The 23,344-nt window shown below is 40.5% G+C and overlaps 1 protein-coding gene across 1 annotated transcript in view; it reads left to right on the top strand.

Annotated features, from left to right (window-relative positions):
• LOC124616145 (synaptic vesicle glycoprotein 2C-like) overlaps window positions 1-23,344 on the top strand; it is a 408,872-nt gene that overhangs the window by 116,439 nt on the left and 269,089 nt on the right. Inside the window, exon 2 of the mRNA XM_047144418.1 lies at window positions 20,819-20,872. Within this exon, the coding sequence (XP_047000374.1) occupies window positions 20,819-20,872 (54 nt within the window). The remainder of the gene's footprint in view (window positions 1-20,818; window positions 20,873-23,344) is intronic.

Genomic DNA, 23,344 nt, shown 5'->3' with positions numbered 1-23,344 from the left:
GGGTGGTGCGTATATAATGCACTGAATTATGTTTAACTATTTGGAGTCTTCATGGTTTCTTGTTGGGGAGATTGTATAGCTGAGCTATTGGCTACTCCTAAAACTGCACCGAAAACCTTTTATCATGCTCCTATTTGACCCGGTAGTAAGAGAGTTATTTTCCCAGTTCACAGTGAGTGCAAAATGAGACAAGAAATCTCTGCCTAAGATAGGCTGTAAAATATCTGCCACTTGCAACGGGTACATAAACCAATATCTATCGTGAGCTCTTTATAACCGTACGTGTTTTTACCTGAATTGTTAACTGCTATCATTTGCAAAGGCTCCAACGCGTCCTTCTTAAGAAAGCTCGGGGCCGGCAAGGTACTCACTTCCGAGCCGGAGTCCATCAGGAAGTTGCGGCCTGAGACTCTATCAACCACCTGTAATCTGTGCGATGGGTGAAGCAGACTGGCATGAAGGTATAGCCTACAGAAAGCCTTCAATACCTTACCTTGACTATGCGTGTTACTGCCCGCAACTGTCACCTCGTTCCTCGTCGTGAGTGCCGCAGCCCGTGGCGCCTAGAGCGGGCTGCCCTCGTCATTTGGGTATGACAAGGTTTTGTGCATCTCGTCGCTTGTGACGGAAGCATCTGTGATACCAGCAAAAATTGTCAGTGTGAGCTTGATCCTGTTTGGAGTGTGACCTCTTCTTGCTACTGGCAGACCTCTGCAGCTCCAAGTTGTGTAGCCGAGTACCCATATTTTCCATCGCGTCTTACAATCTCCTGGTCCCCTCAGCGATGCCTGGTTTTTATCTGTAACCTGTGGCTGCACAGCTTAACTTCGATTCTTCCAACCATTTCGATGAGTCATGATTGGCTTCCGTTGCAGAGGTGGCAGATGACGTTGCTACGGACGCTGCGACGTCGACTGTAAAGTAGCGAAAGCTCTGTCAGCTATTTGTAGTTTTTGTCGAGTGACTGTCCTTCGTACGCAATCAACGCCATTTGAACATGATGAGGAAGCTGCTGTCGCCAGACTTGCAGTAACAGTTCATTAGATATCTTGCTTGCATCTGCTGTAGTGCGTAAACGTCTCCAAAATTCAGATGGTCTTCTGTCCCCGCGTTTCTCCCGATACATCACCTGGGAATGCAACGAGCGATCAACGCCGTTTTAAGTGTGGTGTATGATTATTGGAGCGGCGGATGTATGATCATATCAGAGACTATCGCTGTTGCGCTCTGAACCAGGTTGCTAATTGCGAGAGTGAATTTTTCGCGGCCTTCGGTTATGCGTTGTTGCCCGAAGATACTCTCTATTATTGCAAACCAAACGTCTGGTTGCGCAGGCGTGAATGGAGGCGCTCGTAACTACAACCGTGGCGCGGTTGATAACGGCGCGTTCGTGCGTGAAAAATATTCGGCATGTGAATATGCTCGTGGTGTGGCTGCTACTCCCGGAGTTTGCAAATTCACGGATTCCGCTTTGCTATCATTCTTCGGCGTTGCAAGCTCCAAAAGCACAATATCTTGCTTCAGCCGTCGTATCTCGTCGTTTGTTGCTTGCAGAATTTTGTTAGCTTCGTCCATCTTTGGCGAAACTGCCGCGCAATATTAAGTTGCAAGAGCTTTTCTTATTTTTCCCAGGCTCACCAATTATGTAGGCAACAAATTAAACCCACATACAGCTTTGCACAAAAAACTTTATTTTTCCTACTCGGAAAAGAAAACTGAACTGTCAAAGAGTAAAAACTTGTATCTAACGTCTGGTGCACTTGCATGGAGTAAACGAAGCACGCATCACTGGCTACTGCCACGTTCCCACAAAGTCATCTGGGTGTACCGTATTTATTCCTCTTTAATATCCAAGGCAGACCGAACTTCTTTTGTTTATGCTTGGCACCTGCCTTGTATACAGCAGTGTAAGGACACATTCTGCAATGTAGCCAAAGATTTCCAAACTGTGCGTCGCGGGTCCCAGGGGCGCCACGATGTTTTCATAAATAGTAATTTGTTTCCTGAGCACCGGAACAACGTCTGCGCCAGAAGTGATATCTAGCGGCCCTACAGGTAAGTGTTGCCAACCTCATTGAGTGTTGTCACTATGGCAGTCGTACCACGCGACTCATTTGTTTTTATTCAGTAACAACCAATCTGAAGTAGAGATGGGTCGAACTCGTTCATTCCCGTGAAGTACTTCATTCATTTCACTCTTTGCCGTGAAGCGTTCCAATGAAGTAGTTCATTCATGAAGTACGGAAGCCTGGCGAAGTTGTCCAGTTCGCCGCTCAGCCGCGGCTACGCTCGCTCGTACAATAAAGCTTCGTAATACTTCATAATTTTACCAACAGATGGCCGAACTATGAAGTAACGTCCACGTAACGTTTTGCGTCTTACAGCGTCTGTGGTATCTTAAATACAGCGTGGTCGAAGGGGACAAAGGAAAGATAAATAGAGAAGCCTGTCACATATAAAGAAGGTATTACGTTTAACCTTGCTCGACATTTTTCCATGAAGCGCCAAAAAGAGTCTTCATCTGCCAAGTGAAACCTTATTTGTTGTGTTTATGGACTGAAAACTAGGGCTACTAACGAAATTAAGTCCAATTTTATGTTCCTTTTAAAATTTAATCCAAAATAGAATGAGTATGTTTACCACTGTCACAAAGTTTATATGCCTACGTTAAGTAATTATTCAGAAGTTTTCCTGTAGATTTCATTTTTGTTGAGAATAATAACTCTCTAAATTCAAAACGTAAACTGTCACCTGTAGTCATTGGTACGATTTCAGGTAAAAACCCTCTTTATTTTATTCGGAAAGCAATTTTTGTGTCTGTTCACGCTTATACAATGGCTAGCAACTCGCGATCGCGTAGAAGTAGTGAAATTTGGGGTTTCTTCGCCGATTTAGGTGATGGGAAAGCAAAGTGCAACTGTTGTTGTAAGTGTATTTCACCGCGCGATTCGTCGACAGGCAGTAGAGGGAGGACTGAAGTGAAGGGAGAATGAGTGACGTAGCGCCAATGTAGTGGGAGAGGGGAAGAGAGTGAGTGAACGAACTAGAAAAAAAGTGTGGTGTGTGCTATCTGTGGAGAGTTTGAAGTACCAGTTGATTGAAATAGAGTGGTTAGTTCACACTTCACTGGAGTGAAGCGTTCATTTGAACGACTCATTCACGAGCTCCCCACCACTAATCTGAAGGTTAGTTTTATCGGCCAAGTTTTACTTACCTCAGCGGCGGTGTAGTGTAGTGTAGTGATGTTAGCAACGATCGTTGAATTAGAGGAATGATATGACGCTGATAATAACGCAAGCGTTTTGTTATGAAATGTTCGCTTTACAAGGATAATTAATTTAGTGAACGGACTAAAATGCATTCAAGAAGCTGTCAACCATAGAACACGACCAGCATTAATTATTTACTTCGTGACCGATCGTTGCCAACACACCAGACTACACTGCTGCTGTAATTAAAATTTGACCGTTTTGTCGAATCGAATGCAGATCATACAATAATCTGCCAACCATAGAGCACGAACAGCATTAATTATTTACTTCGTGGCCGATGGTTGCCAGCACACCACACTACGCCGCCGTTGCCGTAAGTAAAATTCTGCTGTTTCGTGGAATGCAGATCGTTTTTAATTATTGTTTGCCTTCTGTGATTCGTGTTTCTCTATCAGCATTGATAAATTTTTAAATGTACGTGCAAAGCAAGCCATTTCGAATATATCATGCAGGTTTAGACACATGGCTGAATGAAAATGCAGAAGTAGGACGACGGTTACTTGAATTTCGGTTTTACGTGTCGAAATAAAGACCAGTGTGTGGCATTTGTTCCTGAGCCCTCGCTACTGAGAGTACGCTTTCTAATGGCATTCGGTGTCAAATCCGTTAGTTTGATGAACCACGAGAATAGTTTCCTACGAGTTAAGAGGTGACAAACTCCTACAAAGGTTCTTCCTTTATCTTATTCAAACGCCTGCCGTACAGCAAAGAGTGAAAACCCCTACACCATAGCGAAGGACCTTATTTTACCAGCTGCTCCGGACATAGTATACATATGGTACGATAGCTGAGTCAGCTACAAATTCCCTTTTGTCAATTCGTTACGTACTGTTAATTTCTTAAGATGATCTCTTCGTCAGGAAAATAAATCTTGGAGTAACACAACTCTTTCAAATATTTCACTCTTCTGTGAAAGAAAAAAACGTTGGTTGGAACAACTGTGTACGCATGTGTAGCTCTCAGATGGAGGCCGCAGTACGGCTGGCTGTTAACGCCGGATTACAAGCTCTGTTCCATAAAAAGACTTGTCATGCTACTCGGACACACTGATTTATTCATCGAGAATTGGCTCAAAAAACATGACCCCTGTCCTTCATGAAGTTTTGTAGTCATTTATCGGAGTGGTAAAGTTCATTAAAAGTGAGTCACATAAGTCGGGGTGTTATCAACAAATGTGTGTCGATATGGGAGCTGAGCACATTCTCTAATTTATGACAGTAAATCTCGCTGGCTTTCACATAGGAGAATCTTGAAAGCGTGTACGAATTCAGGAGAGAAACGTTTGAATTCCGAAAGTCCACAGACAGTGATCTTGTTTTGAAACTGGCGTATGTTTGTAATTCAATTCCGTGAATTTATCGCGTCAGGGCAATAAGACCAACATTCTGCAACTGTCAGACAAAATTCTAGCCGTCAGAAAGAAACTACTGTTGTGGAAGAAAACGTTAGGTGATAAAGATATGTTTTCTCTGTTGTTGATACGGATTTAGAAGACAGTGACTTTCAGCTGCGTTTGTGGATCATTAAACTGAACTCACTGATTACTTTCTGAAGTAACTACCTTGCAAAAGTAGGAGCCTAGGTAATCAGCGCATACGATATCGCCTGTAGTCAGTCGCTCGCCTCGACATCCCAAACACTAGTGATTTGCCCAGCAATTTCGATCAGTGTTGTGAACGTCACTGTGTCGAGAAGTTATGCTATGGAAAATTGACTGCTATGTCCAGCAGTAGCTGCAATTGATTTCCATAACCCTATGAATAGGAAAATAGGAATGCGGGTAAGCTACTACAAACAGCATAGTGAACGCATTATTGTGGCCAAGATAGATACGAAGCCCACACCTACTACAGTAGTACAAGTTTATATGCCAACTAGCTCTGCAGATGACGAAGAAATTGAAGAAATGTATGATGAAATAAAAGAAATTATTCAGATTGTGAAGGGAGACGAAAATTTAATAGTCATGGGTGACTGGAATTCGAGTGTAGGAAAAGGGAGAGAAGGAAACATAGTAGGTGAATATGGATTGGGGGACAGAAATGAAAGAGGAAGCCGCCTGGTAGAATTTTGCACAGAGCACAACATAATCATAACTAACACTTGGTTTAAGAATCATGAAAGAAGGTTGTATACATGGAAGAACCCTGGAGATACTAAAAGGTATCAGATAGATTATATAATGGTAAGACAGAGATTTAGGAACCAGGTTTTAAATTGTAAGACATTTCCAGGGGCAGATGTGGACTCTGACCACAATCTATTGGTTATGACCTGTAGATTAAAACTGAAGAAACTGCAAAAAGGTGGGAATTTAAGGAGATGGGACCTGGATAAACTAAAAGAACCAGAGGTTGTACAGAGAGTCAGGGAGAGCATAAGGGAGCAATTGACAGGAATGGGGGAAATAAATACAGTAGAAGAAGAATGGGTAGCTTTGAGGGATGAAGTAGTGAAGGCAGCAGAGGATCAAGTAGGTAAAAAGACGAGGGCTAGTAGAAATCCTTGGGTAACAGAAGAAATATTGAATTTAATTGATGAAAGGAGAAAATATAAAAATGCAGTAAATGAAACAGGCAAAAAGGAATACAAACGTCTCAAAAATGAGATCGACAGGAAGTGCAAAATGGCTAAGCAGGGATGGCTAGAGGACAAATGTAAGGATGTAGAGGCCTATCTCACTAGGGGTAAGATAGATACCGCCTACAGGAAAATTAAAGAGACCTTTGGAGATAAGAGAACGACTTGTATGAATATCAAGAGCTCAGATGGAAACCCAGTTCTAAGCAAAGAAGGGAAAGCAGAAAGGTGGAAGGAGTATATAGAGGGTCTATACAAGGGCGATGTACTTGAGGACAATATTATGGAAATGGAAGAGGATGTAGATGAAGATGAAATGGGAGATATGATACTGCGTGAAGAGTTTGACAGAGCACTGAAAGACCTGAGTCGAAACAAAGCCCCCGGAGTAGACAATATTCCATTGGAACTACTGACGGCCGTGGGAGAGCCAGTCCTGACAAAACTCTACCATCTGGTGAGGAAGATGTATGAGACAGGCGAAATACCCTCAGACTTCAAGAAGAACATAGTAATTCCAATCCCAAAGAAAGCAGGTGTTGACAGATGTGAAAATTACCGAACTATCAGCTTAATAAGTCACAGCTGCAAAATACTAACGCGAATTCTTTACAGACGAATGGAAAAACTAGTAGAAGCCAACCTCGGGGAAGATCAGTTTGGATTCCGTAGAAACACTGGAACACGTGAGGCAATACTGACCTTACGACTTATCTTAGAAGAAAGACTAAGGAAAGGCAAACCTACGTTTCTAGCATTTGTAGACTTAGAGAAAGCTTTTGACAATGTTGACTGGAATACCCTCTTTCAAATTCTAAAGGTGGCAGGAGTAAAATACAGGGAGCGAAAGGCTATTTACAATTTGTACAGAAACCAGATGGCAGTTATAAGAGTCGAGGGACATGAAAGGGAAGCAGTGGTTGGGAAGGGAGTAAGACAGGGTTGTAGCCTATCCCCGATGTTGTTCAATCTGTATATTGAGCAAGCAGTAAAGGAAACAAAAGAAAAATTCGGAGTAGGTATTAAAATTCATGGAGAAGAAATAAAAACATTGAGGTTCGCCGATGACATTGTAATTCTGTCAGAGACAGCAAAGGACTTGGAAGAGCAGTTGAATGGAATGGGCAGTGTCTTGAAAGGAGGATATAAGATGAACATCAACAAAAGCAAAACAAGGATAATGGAATGTAGTCTAATTAAGTCGGGTGATGCTGAGGGAATTAGATTAGGAAATGAGGCACTTAAAGTAGTAAAGGAGTTTTGCTATTTGGGGAGCAAAATAACTGATGATGGTCGAAGTAGAGAGGATATAAAATGTAGGCTGGCAATGGCAAGGAAAGCGTTTCTGAAGAAGAGAAATTTGTTAACATCCAGTATTGATTTAAGTGTCAGGAAGTCATTTCTGAAAGTATTCGTATGGAGTGTAGCCATGTATGGAAGTGAAACATGGACGATAAATAGTTTGGACAAGAAGAGAATAGAAGCTTTCGAAATGTGGTGCTACAGAAGAATGCTGAAGATTAGATGGGTACATCACATAACTAATGAGGAAGTATTGAATAGGATTGGGGAGAAGAGAAGTTTGTGGCACAACTTGACCAGAAGAAGGGATCGGTTGGTAGGACATGTTCTGAGGCATCAAGGGATCACCAATTTAGTATTGGAGGGCAGCGTGGAGGGTAAAAATCGTAGAGGGAGACCAAGAGATGAATACACTAAGCAGATTCAGAAGGATGTAGGTTGCAGTAGGTACTGGGAGATGAAAAAGCTTGCACAGGATAGAGTAGCATGGAGAGCTGCATCAAACCAGTCTCAGGACTGAAGACCACAACAACAACAATGAATACCTGCAAAACATAAATTTAAAATAAACGAGAATTTTTAAACTTGTTTCGAGACACTTTTGTTGGGACTGTAGGTTACTTCACAATATATTTAACATTTTTCATCGACTCCAAATGGGTAGTTTACATCTTTTCAGTGTGCCAATACAATTCGTTTTACGTTTATTATCCGCAGTACCAATTTATTCATTACTCTTATAATGTAACTTAATGTATTTACACGATTTACTAGATGTGTGTATAGAGACGTTGTCAGTAGCAGCATTAGTGATTACCGTAATTTTTGCTATAAACTGTTTGAAACAGAGTTTAATGGCAAGCGACTTAAGTATAACAGAAATCCCCTGAACATTGAAATTAAAATGCCCTCTTAACATTACAGTAGGTACATATATCATTTTGTTTCAAAGATAAAAATTTTGATAGCGGCTATTATCGCTTCATAAATAACTGAAATCGTAAGAGGGAGCCCATTGTATCACGTCTATTACTGTGAACTGCCGATCAGTTCTATAGCACAAGTTTCAAAATGCTGTTGTTGTGTCTTCAGTCCTGAGAGTGGTTTGATGCAGCTCTCCATGCTACTCTATCCTGTGCAAGCTTCATCTCCCTGTACTTACTGCAACCTATGTCCTTCTGAATCTGCTTAGTGTATTCATCTCTTGGTCTCCCTCTACGATTTTTACCCTCCACACTGCCCTCCAATGCTAAATTTGTGATCCCTTGATGCCTCAGAACATGTACTACCAGCCGGTCCCTTCTGCTTGTCAAGTTGTGCCACAAACTCCTCTTCTCTCCAATTCTATTCAATACCTCCTCATTAGTTATGTGATCTACCCATGTAATCTTCAGCATTCTTCTGTAGCATCACATTTCGAAAGCTTCTATTCTCTTCTTCTCCAAACTATTTATCGTCCATGTTTCGCTTCCATACATGGCTACACTCCATACAAATACTTTCAGAAACGACTTCCTGACACTTGTTAACAAATTTCTCTTCTTCAGAAAGGCTTTCCTTGCCATTGTCAGTCTACATTTTATATCCTCTCTACTTCGATCATCATCGGTTATTTTGCTCCCCAAATAGCAAAACTCCTTTACTACTTTAAGTGTCTCATTTCCTAATCTAATTCCCTCAGCGTCACCCGACTTAATTCGACAATCTTCCATTATGCTCCTTTTGCTTTTGTTGATGTTCATCTTACATCCTCCTTTCAAGACACTGTCCATTCCGTTCAGCTGCTCTTCCAGGCCCTTCACTGTCTCTGACGGAATTACATTGTCATCGGCAAACCTCAAAGTTTTTATTTCTTCTCCATGGATTTTAATTCCTACTCCGAAGTTTTCTTTTGTTTCCTTTACTGCTTGCTCAATATACAGATTGAATAACATCGGGGAGAGGCTGCAACCCTGTCTCACTCCCTGCCCAACCACTGCTTCCCTTTCATGCCCCTCGACTCTTATAACTGCCATATGGTTTCATCACTGCAATATCGGAGGGTGTATTTTGTATTACTTCTTAATATAAGTGGCAACTCTCTCTGGATAATTATAAAGTGTAACGTAAAGTTTTCACTCATGGGCAAAGCGAAACGTAAAAAAACAGTGCATCCACACTTAATAGATAGAAAAACGAGTCGCAGCCATATTGCCACATACCGTTGCTGAACCACCAGGCAGCCCAATTGCGTGAGCGAATCGCTTGCGACCCATGAGATTGCCTGGGATTTCCATGCGGCCAGCGATCAGCGACCGATCTCTGCCATTTACCCACACGTGCGAGCTACAAAGAGATCGGTCGCCCATGCAACGGATCGCTGCGATCCGTCGCTCGTGTGTAGGGCCCTTAAGACCCTTCCAGTACAGAACTATTATCAACTCTTACCACTGAAGACCAAGAGTAATTTATTGATGTTTCATCAGACTCCACATTGAAATCGATGTTTGTTTCCTCATTACTGCTTGAGTTTTGGAACTTGGTGAAGCGTAAGGTTGCGTTCACAGTGGCACCTACATCTGTCGTCAGACATCGTCGCCAGAGGTTGCCCGATAACATCGGCCGACAGCTTGTTCACTATGCGTCCGATCTCATTCGTCAGTTTTTGACGGGATCGATGAGGTTAGGTTTCGTTAGAATCTATTTTATCTTTAAAGTCGGTTATATTTTAACCTGCAAGGACGGTATGGATACCACGATGCCTCTGTCCTTGGAGACGAGTGTTGCAGTGTGGCTTTTGATATTAAAAGATACGTGTAAATCAGCTGTATCTGTCTCGAAAAGAACGTGGCGAGCACTTTGCACTCTGTCCCCAGTTGCTGGAATTACCAGGCAAGTTTTACGAATATACAAGATAAGGGAAAAACACCATGGCACGAAAGCTAAACACACTTTAACTTTGAGACGCCACTTCCTTCTCACCAGCGTTTAGCATCAGAAGGGACCACCACCTTAGAAACTAACAAGCCTTAATTCATGTTTTACATATTTATACGCGTGTATTACGAAAATATCTAGTTTGAGATACACTGCACTAATGATCTCTCCAAAACACATGGTACAGACTGTGATTCATTATGCTACAGGGGCAGGATGCTTGCCCATGAGATTATGAGCACATAATGGTTAATTAACGTGCTGAAAGTACATGTTTCTATTACATGACGCATGACTAAATATGTGCATAAGTAAGCACATATTATCTAATTAATGAAAAGTAGATTTGTGTTTTCACAGCTCACTTTATTCTAAAAAGGTGAAAATTAATGCAGTACTGACAGGATATTCCGATAATCAGATTCTAGAACACTTCACAGCTCTCTAAACACTTACCGAGTGGATTTAAGAAAGGAAATAACGATATTCCGGGGGCTGTATTATTTCAGGTTGAGTATTGGTTTTAATAAAGAAAATTAACAATATTACAGCGTCTTTTCGTGCACTTCCACAGTTCCAAAATTTGATGTAGAGTCAATTAAAAATTTCGTAGTAGTGGTATTTGATGCGCTAGGGCGAAAATATTAGATTTTAAATGAGAAATTAGTATTTAGAGCAACATATCACACGAAACTTTTAACCTATACTTTCCAGAACATGGTATCGGCCTAATTATTAGAAAGATCTAATCGCCATTTGTCCAACATCGGAGTGTCACTTCTAGTTTTACTTGAACCAGAAATGCATCTTTAATGTGACAATCGGGTTTTTTAATAGAACTCAAGTCACACCTCTACAAGTAGGGGTCTGCTCGAAATATGTTTTGCTGAATTTGTTTAACATTGTGCAGTAATACATCAATAAACCATCAATAACTGCCATTCAGTATACAGGTGAAAGACAAACACAAAGTTTAGTATAAGATACTCTGAACGCCTAAAGCGCTAAAAGCGTAAACACACACGTACACCACATTTACAAACCACTTCATTTAACAGAATCACGACACTACTGCCATAAAAACAACGCCAGTAAGCAGTAATAATAATTTGTAGACAGCTTATGTCCACCAACAACAACCCAACAAGATCCACTACAGTAACTTCAAGCAAAAAACAAGCCATCCTTGTCACTTGAACACCTTATTTTTCCAGGTTATAATCCACAACTAAAATTTCAGATAAAGATTTTACCCACTTGTGGTTTCCAGTAAACCTGCGATTTCAGTCCATAGATTCCGAACTCTCTCCCGGTTATGATATTTCATATGTTCAGGGTGCCACAAACTCCGCCTGTGGCTAAACTTTCCAGTTTCTCACAATTCATGTTTCGTGTCGTGTCGGCCATTAGTACCCAAAAAAACAAACTGATCTGAATTTCATCGGTTGTCGTCCGAAATATAAACGTTCGGAGATGAGGTCGGCTAATTGTGACCGCGCAGGTAGTGGCATACCGATTTGAAATGATCGACCGTCTTCGGCCAATGTCGGTCGTCGGCGGAATCCACCGATACCGGGCTGCCACCGCAGCCGAAGTATCCGCCAGTAGGTAAGGCCCTACGAGTTCTGATAAGTTTTGCAGCATCCTTCTTACAGCGTGAGCTAAGTTTTGCGGTAATGGCAGTCATCAACACGAAATACAGGACTTGAATGAATATGGAGGAAGGAATACAAGCCACAATTTCCAAACTTGTACCGAGACTTAAAGAACTGATGATGATGATGATGATGATGATGATGATGATGAAGCAAACTCATCCTTCCCATTCATTTTGTTGCAAGAATAAGATACAGTAACATTGAAATCTGATTAAAAAATGTTACAGCATGTTAAAACTTAATGAATTATTAATTATATATATATATATATATATAATTAATAATTAATATATATATAATTAATAAGTTACTGCTTCATTAAGCTTTAACATGTTGTAACATTTTTATATTTCAGTTTATATTCAGTTTATATTTCGGTTTATTTATCCCACATTTCTAATTGGATGTGTTGGGGGGAAGGGGACCGCGGGCATTTGGGGTAAAAGGAGCCGCGGGCATATAAACTTCAAAGCCAATGATTTAGCCGAATGTGGTTTCCAGCAGCGCATCGAGGAAGCTGTCGCACTGTGACACCAGCAACCTTAGGGTCTATATCATGTCTGCAATTTATTTTGAGGCCACATTGGTTCGTTTGTCCAGGAAAATGGGCACTCGTTTGAGCACACAACTTCAATGAACATTCCGCTGCCAGAACAGATGAACACAGCCAGTTAATGAGCATGCAGCACGTTGCATCCACCCTCAAAACTTTAAATGTTGTTAGCTCACTAACTAAAACAGATAGAAATGATTTAAGCTGATCTGTACACAGCTTGTTTAGACGCATAAACTACATTACAGAGAAGATAATGTTATATTTAAAAAATTATAACTCGATGCCGTAATTCTCGGAAAAATAATTAGACATTGTTCATAATTCCGCAGGAAGACTAACTTTTTATATTTTACTGTATCGTCGTAAATAAAAATTCCACACATCTCTGATTTTGTAGGTTACAATTAAAGCACGTTATCTGAAGCATTCTGTGTACAGGTGTAAACGATAATTGTCTACATCGAACCACACTAGTGTACACGAAGTCGAGAAGAATAATTTTATGTAGGTTAAAGCAGATGATGGACTTCGATTTATTGGTAGAATTCTAGGGAAGTACAGTCAGCCTACAAAAGAGATTGCTTAAAAACCACTCGTGCGACTGATTCTAGAACACTGCTGAAGCGTGTGGAAACCGAACTAATTGGGACTGAACACTGTTCAGTTTAGCGGGAATTCGGAATAGCTGGATTTCATTAATAATATCAACTTACTGACTTAAGGGGTAAATTAAATGCGGGGTCATCTCCTCGTGACCTTCGACAACTCATGGCGCAGACGCCATTCCTATCTCTCTTCCTTCCGTGTTCCAAACACATTATTGGAAACTTATTGTTAAGCTTTGTTCCGTGAGTGCTGAGTTACTTTAGGCCGGTGTTACACTATCATATTTCTTTGTCAAAGTTGATATGTCAAAGAAATTTCATGGTGTAATAGGGAACTTTGTCAAATCTCGCCTGTCGTTAAATAAATAAAAGTTTAAGCCTAGCCGTAGATTTGATCATATATGTTGTTCGCCTTCTGTTCACCGCAATGTGAAATGTAACCACTTGGAGCGCTGGCGTCGCTAGTGTGTTTGTAAGCATGGCTTCAAAGTTGGCGTGTTTCTTCGACTTTTTTTTTCAGTAAACTTGCTTTGACTAGGGTGGGGTGTGAGCAAGACACACATTGCATGCTGCTAATTATGTGTTGATGGGCAGTTGGAATATGCGCCAGGCGACTTCATGTCCACAATCACAGCTACAATCATCCACTTATACATCTGGGAACAACCGGGCAGCTTTTCAGCAATAGACGATGTGGTCACACTCTAAAATATAAAAAATCTTGCTTAGCTTTCCATTCTACTTTGTTTATTTTTGAACTCTGAGTGCCACATATTATAAAGCGCCTCATCTGTCTGGTACTTTTTATTAATTTTGAAGTTGTTGGAACACTAATTCCATTAATTAAATTATTCAGAAATAAAAATACTTCTTATTGGCCATATAGTGTACTAAACATTTATTTAGATTCACGTATTCCCCCTTCAGTGCTTTATAAATCGCTTCACACGTTTCTAGAATTATTTTGGTTATTATGTAATGTGACATTCGAGTGCTGGGTTGTAAACTATAAATTACAGTAGCTCTTTACTGTACCAAGAAATCGCAGTGTCACAGTTTGTCTGTATTCTGCATGTATAGCATTTCTCAAGAGAGTATTCTGTTTTGTGACATGAGAAGCCACTTCACTGAGCAAATACAGAGACACACTCTCATCCATTCGTAAGTAATTTATAGGGGTATAAGACTTGACGTCCTCCACTAGCAGCCCTCGTAACAAATTTTGCTGAATGCATTACTATTTCGACGTAATAACTATGGTTTCATCAAAGTATGTTTCCTTTTTTCCGCCACTTTTCTTCCAAATACACACACAGTGATACTGTGGTACTAGCAACTGCAGCGCATAATAAGTTATTGTATGCCATCTTCAAATTTGATGAAAAATATGACGACAGTGTAATATCCCTTTTCAGCGCCATGTCAAAGACCTTTGACAAAGAACTTTGACGAATATTTTAATACCGGGATTACCGAGTAACTCTGCCTTTTGCATTTATGTTGGTAATCCTTGACGTCATCTGTTACTAATTAAACATGGCAAGTAAATGAAGTCGTTCTTCGTGTACTTTAAAACAAAAAACTTGGAGTGTTAAAAAGACTAGACAAGAGAGAAAGTGCTACCAAATTAGCATTCAATATGATGTCGGAAAAGCAAAGATTAGTGACTGGAAAAAAAATCGCGTTAAAATTGAGCAGCTTTGTTTCGCTTCAAGTGAAATAACTCTTGAAAGCGGCAAGAAACGACTGTGTCTTCATATGAAAAACCTGACGAAGCCTTATTCTTGTGGTTCACCCAATATAGACAGAAAGAACCCCTTCTGGTCCTTTTGTAAAAGAAAAGGCGCTTCAACTGAGCAATCTTATGGATGGAGACCCATCATTTTCAGCTGGTTGTGGTTTTTTGGATCGCTGGTAGAAGAGACACGGCATTAGACGGTTAACGATTGCTGGGGAGAAACTGTCAGCTAAAAACGAAGCAGGTGCCAATTACCTAAAATAACTTAAAGATTTTGTTTCTTCTCAAGACTGCTCACCGCAGCAAGTTTACAATGGGGATGAAACCAGACTGAATTTTAAGACTTTTCTTACCAAAATACTTGCTTCATAAGAAATCAGCACCAGGGTTTAAAATTGACAAACAACGTCTTAACTGTCTTAGCTTTCAGCAACGCCGCGGCAACAAACTTCCGGTGATGGCATCGGGCAAATTGGTGAAACCACGAGCGTTCAGAAACATTAACACAACTCAACTCCTGTGTATTATAAGAATAAAAAAAGAAAAAATTCTTGGATGGAGCGCGACTTGTACGAGGAATGGTTCGAGCACGAATCATCAACAAAGTGACTCCGTTCAATAGAGAAAATGGATGGCCTAATCGTGCTCCACTGTTTATAGACCATGCTCCGTCCCACCCAGAAGAAACGAAATTTGTTTGTGGAGACATCAAAGCGATTTTTCTGCCACCGAATGTAACTTCATCACATCAGTCCATCAGCCTTGTGTTGCAGGCCATTAAACAAAAAATACAGAAAAATGCTGCTTCGCACTTTACTCAAAGAGGATGAAAAATGAAATCTCAATTCTCCAGTAACTTAAGAAAATTACAATAAAAGATGTGATTTATTGGTTGGCTGAAGCATGGGATAACACCACTAAGGGAGCATTACAAAAATCGTGGAAAAACCTCTGTCCTACATTGGACTTTGTTGAAAAAACTTTTATGCCAGAGAAAGATTGTGATCTTCTTCCACTAACCAAGAAAATCCCTGGCTGTGAAGACACAGAAGAAAGCGGTGTTGAGGAGGTGACGACAATGGCCACCAGGATTACGGAGACGAAGACATCATAGCAGTGGTACAGAGCTCATCAACTCAGATCGTCTCGGTGGAAAGCGAGGAGGAGGTGAACGCTCAAACTAAACTCATTGTCACACACTGACGCGGCAAATGCTCTCGGCTTCGCGTTAAGCAAGTCGAACAGCAAATAGTATGTTCTCGCGGCTATGGCGGAGCATTGCATCCTCGCGTCGATTCAGTGCTCTTCCTCAGAAAAAATGACCATCTTTACTTCTGAAATGTTTATAAATTGGTTATTTCTTGTGTTTAGCAATGATTAAAAATGATTCTACAGAACTATATAAATGAAGTCGACATGTACCGTACTGTAACTAACCAGCTATCACTGCAGTATGATAGATGTTGGAAGCAGTGGTTGGGAAGGGAGTAAGACAGGGTTGTAGCCTCTTCCCCATGTTGTTCAATCTGTATATTGAGCAAGCAGTAAAGGAAACAAAAGAAAAATTCGGAGTAGGTATTAAAATTCATGGAGTAGAAATAAAAACTTTGAGGTTCGCCGATGACATTGTAATTCTGTCAGAGACAGCAAAGGACTTGGAAGAGCAGTTGAATGGAATGGACAGTGTCTTGAAAGGAGGATATAAGATGAACATCAACAAAAGCAAAACAAGGATAATGGAATGTAGTCTAATTAAGTCGGGTGATGCTGAGGGAATTAGATTAGGAAATGAGGCACTTAAAGTAGTAAAGGAGTTTTGCTATTTGGGGAGCAAAACAACTGATGATGGTCGAAGTAGAGAGGATATAAAATGTAGGCCGGTAATGGCAAGGAAAGCGTTTCTGAAGAAGAGAAATTTGTTAACATCCAGTATTGATTTAAGTGTCAGGAAGTCATTTCTGAAAGTATTCGTATGGAGTGTAGCCATGTATGGAAGTGAAACATGGACGATAAATAGTTTGGACAAGAAGAGAATAGAAGCTTTCGAAATGTGGTGCTACAGAAGAATGCTGAAGATTAGATGGGTAGATCACATAACTAATGAGGAAGTATTGAATAGGATTGGGGAGAAGAGGAGTTTGTGGCACAACTTGACCAGAAGAAGGGATCGGTTGGTAGGACATGTTCTGAGGCATCAAGGGATCACCAATTTAGTATTGGAGGGCAGCGTGGAGGGTAAAAATCGTAGAGGGAGACCAAGAGATGAATACACTAAGCAGATTCAGAAGGATGTAGGTTGCAGTAGGTACTGGGAGATGAAAAAGCTTGCACAGGATAGAGTAGTATGGAGAGCTGCATCAAACCAGTCTCAGGACTGAAGACCACAACAACAACATGATAGATGTTAAGTCCCATAGTGCTCAGAGCCACTCCAGTATGGTTTCAGGCGTTTTCATCAAGCTTAGGCTCTATATACGTCTCTATTTAACTACTTTGTATAATCATAAAGGTACGGTTTCTTTTTTTCCTGTTCTTAAGTTTAAAAAAGTCAGCATTTTCCTGAACTCTGTCTGGAATAGGCGGATTTTCGGAATAGCGGGATTCTTATGTAGGATAAACGAGGGATATTGAACGTATAAAGGCAAAGGGCAGCAGGAATGGTCCCAGGTTTGAATGATCCATGGGAGTGAGTCACAGAGACATTGAAGGAACTGAACTGGAAGACTTTTGAAGATAGACATAAACCATCCCGACGAAGTCTGTTAATAAAGTTTCCATAACCAGTTTTAAATGTCTGCAGGAATATTCTACAACCTACTACGTATCGCTCACATAGGTGTCTTGAGGATAAGATTAGAATAATTGCTGCACGCTCAGAGACTTTCAGTGTAATCAGAATAATTGCTGGAGCCCACCCACTGTCATCCTGCAGACATCTATTTAAGGATCTAGGGATCCTCACAGTAACCTCACAGTATATATATTCACTTATGAAATTTGTTGTTAATAATCCAACCCAGTTCAAAAGTAATAGTAGTGTGCATAGCTGTAACACCAGGAGAAAGGATGATCTTCACTATGGAGGGTTTAAATCTGACTTTGGCACAGGAAGGGGTAAATTATGCTGCCACAAAAGTCTTTGGTCACCTACAAAACAGCATCAAAAGCCTGACAGATAGCCAACTAACATTTAAAAATAAATTAAAAGAATTTCTAGATGACAACTCCTTCTACTCATTGGCTGAATTTTTAGATATAAGTTAAGGGAGGGGAAAAAAACCAACTTAAACGTTAGTGTCATGCAATATTTTGTGTAATGTAATATCTTGTACAGACATCTTTTATTAACCTGACACGTTCCACATCATTACGAAGTGTCGTATTCATGATCTATGGAACAAGTATTAATCTAATCTAATCTACAATCGTTTTCCCGCACTCCATACGTGGATGGAACAGGAGGAAACTCTGGTACAGTGGGATGTACTCTGCATGCACTTGAATGTGGTTTGCAAGTAGACTTGTGGCGATTCGTGAATGAGTCGTTCATTTGAACGACTCTAAATAAAGAATCGTAAGTATCGAATCGTGATACGGACGAATCGTCGCTCAAAAGAACCGTAAGAACGACTGCATGTTTCTGAGTCGTGACGATTCCAGGTTCCAACGATTCATCGATTCTTAGTTCGCTATGCTTCGAAGGCAACTTCCGAATCATGCCGAGTCGTGCCGAATGATTACGACCGCCAGATGGCAGTCAAGTGGGGGATGCGTGTGAAAAAAGGAAGCTCGGAACGAACAAACGAAGTTCTTGGGCCTTAATATTACTCGTGAAAAACCAAGCTGACACTTGGCGGTGGCTGACGGGAACGAGCGTGAAGGCATTTCCCATTTACTATCGATACCATCAGCCACCGCGCCGACGTCAGCTTTCATCAATTAAGGCATTACACGTATAAATCGAGAATCACACTTGTAACGTCATATGCATGTTTACTCATAAATAAACTTTTTCTGGCATATCTTATCACGACACAGTTCGATTCTAATCCAATTGACAATTTAAGACATGTCCTGCCATCTGTGAGTAAGAAGTAGAACTTTTTGCATTCCGTAAGAATCGTGCCATCGCAGACTAGAATGAATCGTGAACGAATCGTAGGAATCGATTCGCAACGTGAGATTGAATCGTAGGAATCGAATCGGGAAAAATAATCGTGTTGGCCAACTCTATTTGCAAGTATGGATGTAGATGCTTGTGGCCTGTCGAAGTCGGGGAAGTACCTCAGGTTGACCCGCAAAAACCACCAAAGCTACAGCGCATGCGCGTAGCGCGAGATTTTCCGCACTCGGCCCGTAAACTATTATTAGTCCTAGAGAAAAAATGAATTGGGTCATTTTTGTAGCAAATTTAATGTAGTTCAATTTTGTATGCAGTTTTTCGCTAGAGGCTATGGCCTTCAAGAACAACATACAAAAGTGACCTTCAAACGTATCCCACAGAGTCACCTCCCACAGACCAGGTTGTTTTAATGATTGATTGATCCGTAGAACAATATACATTGTATGCATGCCGTCAAATGTTTACACAGTATTTCCTACTAAAATAAACTTCCCTCTTACAGTATTTATAGTTCCTATAATTCTATTTTCCTAATCATATCACAAAACTGTTATTTAGTACGATGTTTAAAAAACGTTAGGCCCTAAGTTACAATCTGTAGTTATTTTAAATATTCATTTATAGTGTAGTAGCTATTATTTAGTAAATATTTTTTTGGGCTTTGGCAAAAAGTGGATAATTTGGATCTTTTATTTCTTGTGTAAGTCTATTGTACAATTTTGTCCCATAGTATTTTGAATGTCCGACTTGACTTGTTTCTTGTGTTTAGATGCCAACCCTTTCTGGAATTTGGTTCCATGGTCATGTATTTTGCTGTTTGTGGTGTACAGATTGGTCATGTATTTTGCTGTTTGTGGTGTACAGATTAAGATTTTTATGTTGCCCGTGAGTCGTGACACTCCCTGCTACAACTGTACTGAAATTTGCGAATGCGCCAATTATTTCCCATATTCGACCCGTTTTGGTTTTTATTGACTGGGCCTATTACGCCTTCGGCATTGATTGAAGTTTAATAAAAAAGAAAGTACTTTATTCAAACAATCTGAGCTGAAACTATATTGTATTGTTGCAAATCAGCTGCGTAATGCACCGCAATAAACTGGTTTTGCGGATGCAACGCAGTCTGTAAGTACATTTCTAACTATCGTAACAAATCCACTAATTGTTGATATTACGGGTTTAGGAAAGTTATAGTTCCTGAAATTAATTAAAAATCCAGTAGGTAGCACCATGGAGTACACCATGGAGTACATCATGAAGTACAAATACAGGTTGGCGACTCAGGAGATCAAGAACTATAACATTTTAATTTCAGATTCACACTATGAATATTTTTAACAATCTGAGTTATTAAATTTTAATGAATATTTTCAACAACCTGAGTTATTAAATTTTAATTAATTTATAATTACTTCTTTAAATTATTGACTAACATTTCTGGCATAGTACAATATTAGATATTATCATGTGGTGTGCGTGTCTTTATGTGAAATTACGCATAGTTTGGTAATATGATAAATGTTTGCAACTTAACTTTCAGATATCTGACTAATAATAGCGTTGTTCGTATTCACGCATAAAATATTGCTCAGCAGTTAACATAAATAAACAAAGTCGTCAAAGCGCTCAGAAACGGGACAAAATATAGTCCCGACATTGGCATGGAATACTTATAATAGAGTTACCTACCGCTCTCTCTCTCTCTCTCTCTCTCTCTCTCTCTCTCTCATTACAGGAGCAAAGTCTAGAGGACACCTTTACCAAGTAGTGGATGTCAACTAAAACGATGATGATGACATATAACTTAAAATATGATAGACGGTATGATAAATTGGCATTAAAAATGGGGGAATGCAAAGATGAAATAAGTGAGACCTGTAGGTAATAAATTCTGCTGCATCTTTAGAGATTCAATCAGGAAAGTGCCCTTTGATACACAGCACCTGTTGGAGCATAACTGTTATCAAAGTGAAAGCCCCTTTAAATTGCATTTCTTACTTCAAAGAAGTATTTTACAACTGTGTTTCCCGTGTACTGTCTAGAATTAACACAAGTTTTTTTTTTTTAGGTGCTGTGGATCAGCCACCTCCTGCTGACTTTGAAACAGCAGCCTCTCTGACAGGTAAGAAACGTGAGATTGTCACTGGAATAATTCTGATTTAAACCCCATTGACTTTCTGATGTTCCGCCAACCTTATACTGTTTTCCATCTGATGCTCGTAGCATGAATAGTCTTTCTAAAACTTGAACATTCAGCATGTTTTATCTCTTACTTCAAAACTGCTCCAACTAATCATCAATTTAATGATTTATAATTCACTGTTTATGTAATTTTTGCAGTAGAAGGAGCAGTTTCAAAAATTTGTCAGAAATGTCACCAAGATTAAGACATAAACATGAAATCAAACGAAGAATTTGACTTGCTACCCTGATGGAAATGGAAAATGTGAAGTACCAGCCCAATATTTATCACATTTAGTGAAGATATACATGAAATAATGGGTATTAAATTGTTAAACTTTCATACCATTCACAACTGGTGTACATCATCATCAGTATGAGGTGTGATCTCCGCAAGTACTAATATGATGTTTTATTCCTTGTGGCATGCCTGAAACGAGTGCTGTGTCAGTTCACAAACATCACTTGCTAGGAGCTGGTACGAAAGTACACATCTTCCCATCATGTCTGTAGTTAAATTAGAGGATTGGGCAGACCAGGCGAGGATCTGTACATACCTCAAGACATTTGTGGTGTGACCATAGTGTGGGGTCTTAAATTATAGTGGTGGAATATGCTATTTGGCACCCTGGCCATGCAGGGTACGAAAAAATTGTATTGATGGAGTGTGCTGCTTTTTACGCTGGTTGTGCAGGATATGACAACAGGCTTATCTATTTTTGTCACATCCTGGCACGTATTCAGCCTCCTTCCAACAATTGTGGTCACATCCAATGGCACTCCACACCACAGTTCCAGCAGTTGGAGAGGTACAGGTCCTGAAAATCAGGCTGCCTACAGACACCCTGGTGTCGATCCGATCACAACAAACAGAAGGGAGACACATTGCTTATCAGCCAGAATGACACTTAGTATACCAGTTGGCTCTGGCTCTACACCTTAGGTAAATGATGTGTGGAAGCTCAGTATTTATACCCAGCCTCCAGTAATCTGTCCCCTACAGTTTGTGGTAACACACTGTCTGTAAACTCTGAACAGATTTCAGCTGTTGTGATTCACATATTCATCAGAGCTAGTTGGGCTATCCCATAATCTTCTAGTGGTGGCAACAAGAGCAGGTACAGGTCCCTCTGATATGAGACCAATCAGTCTGTCCTCCTTCATTCTCAAAACACTGGAAAAACTGGTTAATGTATATGTTGGGGAGAGGAGGCTATGTAGGGTCCCTCTACATCTGAACCAACACACATACCAACCAGGTAAATCATGTGATACAGTTCTCCACCAACTCGCCGGGAAGGTGGAAAAAGCACTTCACTTCCAAGAAATAGCCCTCTGCATCTTCCTGGATATCGAGGGGGCCTTTAGCAACAAGACCTTCGTTTCCATGGTAAGGGCAGCAGAGGTGCATGATCTGTGGAACACTATATGTAGGTGGACCAGAGCCATGCTTAGTGGAAGGAAGGTAGAGGCTACCATGATGAATGAAAAGATGGTAATTAAGACCACTAGAGGCTGCCCACATAGAGGAGTTTTGTCCTCTCTATTGTGGAATCTAGTAGTGAACAAACTCATTGAGGAACTAAATTCCAGACAATGCTTCTGCCAAGGATATGCAGATGACCTTGTCATAGTAATACTTGGCAAATTCACTGACACAGTTAGGAATATGGCACGATGAGGGTTGGACATTGTGCAAAAATGGTGCATTAAACAGGATTTGAGAGTTAATCCTAAGAAGACTGTCGTGGTGCCATTTACGAAGAGACATATTCAGCATGCAAGTTGGAATCTAAAGCTCTTTGATGAAACTCTTACCTGTGAAGGGGACAGTGAAATATCTAGGGGTAACCTTGGATGAGAAGCTAACTTGGACCCCTCATATTAAGAGTATCTGCTCCAAGGCAAAAACCACTTTAGTGAGTACTAAGAGGGCTTGTGGCAAAAACTGAGGCTTAAGCCCCAGGGATATGCACTGGATATACACCACAGTGGTTAGATCTAGGATTTCCTATGGGGCCGTAGTGTGGTGGAAGAAGGTAGAACAGCAGGTTGCTGCCAAAGAGCTTGCTAAGGTGCAGAGATTGGCCTGCTTAGCCATAATGGGCGGAATTAGCAGCACACCAACCGCTGGAATGGAAGCCATGCTGGACATGCCTCCACTTCACCTTTGGGTTAAGATGGATGCAGCAGCTGGGGCATACAGACTTAAAACTGACCAAAACTGGGTCTCATTTGGATATCCAGAATCACACACTAACATAGGTAATATAGGTATGGCTTGGGAAATGCCCGCTGACTATATAATAACTCCTAACTGCTTCGACAAGCCTTACAATATAATAATTGGAAGTAGGGAGCAGTGGGAGAAAACAGTTCGACACTGTACGGGGAACTCGTTTGGTTCACTGAT

This window comes from Schistocerca americana, chromosome 5 (assembly GCF_021461395.2).
Source record: "Schistocerca americana isolate TAMUIC-IGC-003095 chromosome 5, iqSchAmer2.1, whole genome shotgun sequence".
NCBI lineage: Eukaryota > Metazoa > Arthropoda > Insecta > Orthoptera > Acrididae > Schistocerca > Schistocerca americana.
Note: the sequence above shows the minus strand (reverse complement) of the source record. Positions and strands in the feature narration are given on the sequence as shown.